The sequence below is a fragment of the Cebus imitator genome, unplaced genomic scaffold (assembly GCF_001604975.1).
Source record: "Cebus imitator isolate Cc_AM_T3 unplaced genomic scaffold, Cebus_imitator-1.0 Scaffold364, whole genome shotgun sequence".
Lineage (NCBI taxonomy): Eukaryota > Metazoa > Chordata > Mammalia > Primates > Cebidae > Cebus > Cebus imitator.
Genome location: NW_016107679.1, coordinates 60,248 through 68,941, shown reverse-complemented (window position 1 = coordinate 68,941; position 8,694 = coordinate 60,248). Strand labels below are relative to the sequence as shown.

At 41.0% G+C, this 8,694-nt stretch overlaps 1 protein-coding gene across 1 annotated transcript; it reads right to left on the bottom strand.

Moving 5' to 3' along the window:
• Positions 1 to 1,168: 1,168 nt before the first annotated feature.
• On the bottom strand, positions 1,169 to 2,874 carry LOC108288072. Its single transcript, XM_017506852.2, has one exon. The coding sequence runs from the start codon at positions 2,814 to 2,816 to the stop codon at positions 2,121 to 2,123; it is 696 nt and encodes a 231-aa protein (XP_017362341.2). The 5' UTR covers positions 2,817 to 2,874; the 3' UTR covers positions 1,169 to 2,120.
• Positions 2,875 to 8,694: the final 5,820 nt, after the last annotated feature.

Below are 8,694 nucleotides of genomic sequence, written 5' to 3'. Positions count from 1 at the left end.
GAATCTCCAGTTTTATCCACATTGTTGCAAATGACAGGATCTCATTCATTTTTATGGCTGAATAGTACTCCAGATACAGTAGATGAATAGATAAAGAAAATGTAGTGTGTGTGTGCATATATATATGTGATATATATATAAATGTGGTATATATATATCACATTTATATGTATATATACACAACACATTTTCTTTATCCATTCATCTACTGATGGAGATTCAGGTTGCTTCCAAGTCTTAGCTATTGAGAATAGTGCTGCAACAAACGTGGGAGTGCAGATATCTCCTCAATATACTGATTTCCTTTCTTTTGAGTATATACCCAGCTTTGGGATTGCTGGATCATATGGTAGCTCTATTTTTTTATTTTTTGACAAACCTTCACACTGTTCTCCATAGTAGTTGTACTAATTTACGTTCCTACCAACAGTGTATGAGGGCTCCCTTTTCTCCAAATCCTTACCAGGATTTCTTACTGCCTACCTTTTGGATATGAGCCATTTTAACTGAGATGAGATGATATCTCATTGTAGTTTTGATTTGGATTTCTCTGATAATCAATGATGTTGAGCACCATTTCATATGGCCTAAATTAAGACCATTAGAAAGCGCTGGGCTGTGGGAGCAGTAACCATCGGATGACTGTTCTCATGCATCTGGGTCCAGTGACATGGGGTGACGTGCCTCCTCTGTGTTAGAGGGTGGGACCAATGTGTTTGGCACTGCATGGGATCTGGTGCTCCTCTCCTGGATTCACATCCCTTCCCAGGGCCCGCTTTTACTAAGTATTCTGCCCCCGCCTGGTTCAAGGAAGTCATCCAGCTGACTTTAACAAGCGGAACTGGGATATATTTGATACACATTTGCCTGAAAATATGGAAAAGGGTTTTCCTTCTTCTTTCCCTGCAAGGTACATTCTACTGCTTTGAACTTCCAAGTATGACTAGTGACTTTTTAAAATGTAAACGTTTTCAGAAAAGTGAAGGTTGTTTTCCTTGTATGTCCTTATTATCTTGGCTACCTGAATTGCAAGGGATTTTTTATATTTATATGTGCCAATATCAGCAACTCTCCTGTTGGTTCATTATTGAATGTGCTATAAATGAAGTCTTTTGCAATTAAAAAGAGATTTGCCCACAGCCAAAAAACAACAACAACAAAACCCCACCTGTCAGGAACTGCATAGTACTGGAGGTCGGGTAGGGAGATCAAACCCACAAAAGCTCGACTCCAAATACCCAGAGGTGTTGCCGAGGGGAGGGGAGGCGTGGGCGTGGCAGCGCCTGGATCCCGGTGGCGGGGCTCCTCCCACTAGGTCGGCACCCTTCCCCCACAGGATGACATGCTTGGGCCAGAGATGGGTCCCAAGCCCACACACCATGCACGCTGGAGGACACGCTGCCCTCACACACACCAACACACATACACACACACCCACGTGTGCCTGAGTCACGTCGACACACGCAGTCTGAGGCACGCACAGGGGTCCCACAGCACTGACATGGACGTGCACTCACGTTCAACCTTAAGGCTGAAGAACGTGGGGCCCTGGGGAGGAGGAGGGAAGAGAGGGTCTAGGAGCCACTCTTCTCAGAGGCCCCTCCACCCCAATAGGTACCAGAGACGCCCACCCTCACCCCTCCCTGGCCAAGTCCATGGGGCCCAATACTGTCTGGTGTAAGACTGAACAGCCGCCTGCTGTCCCTCCGCCCCCACAGAGAAGGGGGCAAACCTAGCCCCCAATGGGGTGGGGCCAGCCCGGGCCAGTCCAGGCCCAGGGTCCAGCAGGAGGAAAGGCCAGCTGGAAGGAAGCCCTGGTAAGGCACGGGGCTGGGGGCAGGGAGGTTTGCCCCCAAATGTTCCTCCTGCCTTATCCACAGGGTGACGATGGCAGCTTGGTGGGGAGGAAGCAAGGCCAGGAGGCAGCACCCAGCCGGCCCTTCCTGGTTCCCCATGGAGCAGAACCTAGGACCTGGCTCTATTCACCAGGGAGCGGCCCTAACCCCCCACCCTGCAGCTCCCCAGGGCTCCTGCCTGTCCCTGGATATTATTGCTTTTCTGCCCCCATGGGAGGATAGCGGGTGTAGGGTTGGACCGCCCCGCACCTGGCCGTTTCGAGCCTACGCCTCGGGCCTGGAAGGCAGCACCACTGTCTGCCGGGTGAGGCGTCCCACCGGAAGGCGGGCTTCCTCCGGAAACAGCAGCGCGGAGGCCGCCACTGGGGCGGCACCCGGGCCAGAAACCCAAGCAGGCCCCAGGTGCCATGCTTCACCCCTCACTGGGGCTTGTGTAGAGTAAAACTGAATATCTCCAGCGCCCAACAGCCCAGGCCTGGGTGGGAGATGGAGTCTCCCCAATTCGAGTACAGGCACAAACGTGAGGCTGGAAGCAGGGAAAGCAGCGGCTGCAGGGGCAGTTGGGGAGCGTCTCGGGAGCACCTGAAGAACTGGAAAACAGGTGAGAAGGTGGGAGGTGGGGACACTAACCAAAAAGGCAAAGTATAAAGTTAGGGGGAAAAAAGCCACCCGGCGGTGATGGCAGCGTGGGTGCATCTGTGCGTGGGCGGACTGCTCCCTCCCGGTTGCTGGCCTAGTAGGAGAATTGGGGGAAGTGTGTCCGCTGTTCCAGCTCCAGTGAGCCCACGCTGTCATAGCGGTCGGGGGATGTGATGGACTGGGCGGTGAATTTATCATCAAAATACAGTCTGTCGACCTCGGACGTGACCTGAGGTTTGAAGGGTGGCAGGAGCTTCTTCTGGACCATGTCCTGCCAGTTGATGCTGAGGAATAACCTGTGCTCCATGACCTCCTGGGCATTGCTGGGCCCCCCACCAAGCCTCTGCTTGGGGTCCTTCTTAGGCAGCCCAGCAAGCAGGGTCTTTTTTTCTCTGTGCGCGATGTCGTGTATTTGACAGTTCTCATCTGTCCCTACTGGCTTTTCTCCTCGTCTTCATATTTGTACGGTACAAGCAATAAAGACACTCATTACAGACGAGGAAAAAAAATTTCTTTGGGAACTGTTCACTTAAGAGTGTGTATTTAATTTCCATTTATTTGTGCTATTTTCAATTTTCCTTTATTGACTTCTAGTTGCATATTATTGTGATCAGAAAATATTATTTATATGGCTATATTAGTCTATTCTCACATTGCTATAAAGAAATACCTGAGACTAGCTTATTTATAAAGAAAAGAGATTTAATTGCCTCATGATTCTGCAGGCTGTACAGTTAGCATAATGACTTCTGTTTCTGGGGCGGCCTTAGGAGACCTGAACATGATGCAAGGTGAAGGGGAAACAGGAACCAGAGCAGGAGCAAGAGCCAGAGTGGGGAGGTGTTCCACATTTTTAAACAATCAGATCTTATAAGAACTCTATCACAAGAACAACACTAGGGGGATAGTGCTAAACCATTCATGAAAAACTGCCCTGATGAGCCAATCACCTCTCTCCAGGCCCCACCTCCAACATTGGGAATTACAATTCAATGAGACTTGGGTAGGGACAGAGATCCAAACCATATCTATGGCATTTAAATTTTTATTAATATTTGTTTTATGGCCTAATATGTAATTCATTTGGAGAATGTTCCATGTGCATTTGAGAAATTTTCTATTCTGTTGCTAGTGGATGAAGTGCTCTATGTATGCATGCCATAAATACACAGGGGTCAATTAGTTTACTATGTTGTTCAAGTCTTCTATTATGTATTGATATTCTATCCAATTGTTCTATCCATTATTTAAAGTGAAGTATTGAAGTCTTCAATAATTATTGTAGCACCATCTTTATTTCTGTCAATATTTGCTTCACATATTTTGGATGTCTAATGTTGGCTGCATCTATGTTTTAAATTGTTATATCTTCTTGATGAATTGATCATTTTATTAGTAACTGTTTTTTTTTTTTTTTTTTTTTTTTTTTTTTTTTTTTTTTTTTTTTTTTTTTTTTTTTNTTTTTGAGATGGAATCTTGCTCTGTCACTCAGGCTAGAGAGCAGGGGTGCAATCTCAGCTCACTGAAATCTCCGCCTCCCAGGTTCAAGCAATTCTCTTGCCTCAGCCACCCAAGTAGCTGGGATTACAGGCAACTGCCACCATGCCCAGCTAATTTTTGTATTTTTAATAGGCATAGGATTTCACCACGTTGGCCAGGGTGGTCTCAAACTGCTGACCTCGTGATCCACCCGCCTCAGCCTCCCAATGTGCTGGGATTACAGGTGTGAGCCACCGCACCCGTCCTAATTACACTTTTTAACTTAAGGTCTGCTTTGCCTGATACTACTATTGCCACTCTAGCTGTCTCTTGTAAACTATTTGCATATCTTTTTCATCTTCACTTTCAATCTGTATGTGTCTTTAGGTCTAAAAGAGTTTCTCTTAGACAACATCCAGGTGGGTAATGCTTTCTTCTGAAGTCTAGTGTAATTCCTATTCTTGCTCCTCTATAGGTAAAGGATTTTTTCTTTGGTTTATTTCAAAATTTTCTGTCTTTAATTTTCTACACTTTGAATATGTTATATCTAGCTGTAGCTTAGTATTTATCCTCTTTGACATTCTCTGCACTTCCTGGATTTGTGATTTGGTGCCTAACATTTTTGGGGGCAAATTATTAGTCATTATTACTTAAGTATTTCTCATTCTTTTTTTCCTTCTCTTTGTGGCATTCTCATAATACATATGTTATACTCTTTGTGCTCATTCTACAGTTCTTGTATATTGTATTCCATTCTTTAAAGGTTCTTTTTGCTTTTTGCCTTATCATTTGAGAGGTTTCTATGACATATTCTTAAGTCCCTGGTACTTTCCTTGACTGCATTCAATCTACTGATAAGCCCATCAAAAGCATTTTTTATGTCTGTTAATGTTTTAAATTTCTGTCAGTTAAAAAAAATCTGTCTTACAGTTTCTATCACTTTACTTACATTACCCGTCTGTGCGTGCATGTAGTCAACACCATTAGAGCACTTAGTACAGTAATCAGAGTTATTTTAAATTCCCAGTCTGATATTTCCAAAATTTCTGCCTTGTCTGGGTCTGGTCTGATGCTTTTTGTATTTTCAAATTGTACGTTTTGCCTTTTAGTATGCTTTGTAATATTGATTAAAAGCTGAACATGATGGGTAAAGGATCTAATGTAGATAGGTCTTTGGCATATTTAACTTATGTTGTAGCTGTAGGTGTCAGAGGCTAAAATTTTCTCTGATGTTTTTGCTTTTGTCTCCCTTATTATCTTTAAATATTCCCAAAGACTTCTTAAGTAAGGTCTGAGGCTTATAGTTCTTTTGCTTTTAAGCCATTGTTATTATTTAGGGTGCAATTGATGTGATTGCAAGGTATGTGTGTGGAGGGGGAAGAGATATACATTCTATAGTCCTAGAATTAGGCCTCTTATTTTTAGTGAGCTCATTCTGCTTTTTACTTCTATGAAATCCACTTTTTAAGATGCCACTTATGAGTGAGACCATGAAATATTTATTTTTCTGTGTCAGACTTATTTCATTTAATATAGAGTCATCCAGGTTTACCCATGTTGTCACAATGACAGGAATTTCTCCTTTTTTATGACTGATAGTATTTCATTGTGCATATAGAGTACATTTTCTTTAGTTGATGGATATTTAAGTTAATCTCACATATTGGTAATTATGAATATTGCTACAGTAAACATGGGAATGCAGATATCTTTTTGATAGTCTGATTTAATTTCTTTTGGACATATACCCAGCAGTGGGGTTGCTAGATTATATAGTATTATATTTTTAATATTTTGAGGAACCTCTATACTGTTTTCCATAATGGCTGTACTAATTTACATTCCCACCAACAATGTGTAATGAAGGATGAGAGAAAACATCTTTTCCTTCTTCCTTACCGTAGAAGGAAAGTTTCTAGTATCCACAATTTAGTATCATATGAACTATTGTTTTTCTGTAGATATTCATTATTAAGTGAAGATGTTCTCCTCTATTCCTAGTTTGCTGAGAGCTTTTATTGTGCATGAATGTTGGATTTATCAAATGTTTCCTGTATATTTGTTGATATAATCATGTGATGTTTTCTCTTTAGCCTGTTTGTATGATGTATTGCATGAGTTGATTTTCTTTTTTTCATGAAATTTACTTATTTATTTTTCTATTATACTTTAAGTTCTGTGGTACATGTGCAGAACATGCAGATTTGTTACATAGGTAGACACGTGCCATGCTGGTTTGCTGCACCCATCAATCCATAATCTAGGTTTTAAGCCTGCATGTATTAGGCATTTCTCCTAATGCTACCCCTTCCCTTTTCCCAACCCCTGACAGGCACCTGTGTGTGATGTTCTTCTTCCTGTGTCTAGGTATTCTCATTGTTCAACTCTTACTTATGAGTGAGAGCATACAGTGTTTGGTTTTCTTTTCCTGTGTTAGTTTGCTGAGAATGATGGTTTCCAGCTTCATCCATGTCCCTGAAAAGAACATGAACTCATTCTTTTTTATGGCTACACAGTATTCCATGGCATATATGTGCCACATTTTCTTTATCCAGTCTATCATTGATGGGCATTTGGGTTGGTTCCAAGTCTTTGCTATTGTAAATAGTGCTGCAATAAACATATGTGTACATGTTTCTTTATAATAGAATGATTTATAATCCTTTGGGTATATACCCAGTAATGGGATTCCTGCATCAAATCGTATTTCTGGTTCTAGATCATTGGGGAATTTCCACACAGTCTTCCACAATTGTTGAACTAATTTACATTCCCACCAACAGTATAAAAGCATTCCTATTTCTCCACATCCTCTCTAGCGTCTGTTGTTTCCTAACTTTTTAATCATCGCCATTCTAACTGGCATGAGTTGGTATCTCATTGTGGTTTTGGTTTGCATTTCTCTAAAGATCAGTGATGATGAGATTTTTTTCATATGTTTTTTGGCCACATAAATGTCTTCTTTTAAGAAGTGTCTGTACATATCCTTTGCCCACTTTTTGAGGGAGTTCTTTGGTTTTATCTTATAAATTTGTTTAGGTTTCTTACAGATTCTGGATATTAGTTTTTTGTCAGATGGATAGATTGCAAAAATTTTCTCCCATTCTTGGGGTTACCTATTCACTCTGATGATAGTTTCTTTTGCTGTGCAGAAGCTCTTTAGTTTAATTAAATCCTATCTGTCAATTTTGGCCTTTGTTGCCATTGCTTTTGGTGTTTTAGTCATGAAGTCTTTGCCCATATTTATGTCCTGAATGGTATTGCCTAGGTTTTCTTCTAGGTTTTTAAGGTTTTAGATCTTATGTTGAAGTCTTTAATCCATCTTGAGTTAATTTTTGTATAAGGTGTAAGGAAGGGGTCCAGTTTCAGTTTTCTGCCTATGGCTAGCCAGTTTCCCCAACACTATTCATTAAATGGGAAATCCTTTCCCCAAAGATCAGATGATTGTAGATGTGCGGTGTTATTTCTGAAGGCTCTGATCTGTTCCATTGGTCTATACATCTGTTTTGGTAACAGTACCATGCTGTTTTGGTAACTGTAGCCTTGTAGAATAGTTTTAAGTCAGGTAGTGTGATGCCTCCAGCATTGTTCTTTTGCTTAGGAAAGCCTTGGCTAAACAAGCTCTTTTTTGGTTCCATATGAAATTTAAAGTAGTTTTTTTCTAATTCTGTGAAGAAAGTCGATGGTAACTTGGTGGGAATAGCATTGAATCTGTAAATTACTTTTGGGCAGGATGGCCATTTTTATGATACTGATTCTTCCTATCCATGAGCATGGAATGTTTTTCCATTTGTTTGTGTCCTCTCTTATTTCCTTAAGCAGTAGTTTGTAGTTCTCCTTGAAGTGGTCTTTTATATCCCTTGTAAGTTGTATTCCAAGGTATTTTATTCTCTTTGCAGCAGTTGTGACCAACCCATGGAGGCATTAACTCTCAGAATTAATGTAAAGGATTTACATAGATAAATTTGATTTGGGGGTCCACAGGGACCCCCAGCAATTCATCCATTACATTTGAGGTTTTCTACCCCAGCGCTGGTTCCCATAGAGGTTTCTGTCCATAGGTCTCTTCTCTAGTAACTTGTGATTCTCTGTATTTACCTGTCTCTCTCTCCAATTTTGGAGGCGACAATGTGCCTTAAGTTTCTACTTCTGTCATGAGTCTAAGAAGAGTTGTTAATTTTTCAGTTTGTCAAGCTATTTTCTTATTGTTAGAATGAAGTAGTGACTTCTTACATGTCAGCCTGGACTCCAAAAATATTTTTCTTAAAAGAAAATGTAACATTAATGGAGAATGGGAAATTCGTTTTTAAATAAGCAATTACTTGTTCTCCTAAGATAGTCATACTGTACAATTACCTTGCAAACCTCAGTTCCAAGAAGCCGCTTCCAAACTGCTTGCCATAGGGAAAACATATCTAAAAGCCATAACTCCCAAGTATTCCTTAGCTCTAAAGTTATTATTTTACTAGTTACCAGCAGCTCACCATTTGAGGAATGGTGACAAGACCTTCCTCCAATTTGCAGAAAATTAGATTATTTTTTAGTGGGAACTAATATATTTTCTAGTGTGCTTCAGAAGCATCCTAACATATCAAGTTCTTAGACTTTTCTGTGGCAACAAGGCTAAACTAAGTAGATTTTGAACTCAAACACATCAGGCTTATAAACATTGAACCTCTTTGCATTTAAAAGACCAATGTATAATTTGATAGTCTTCTGT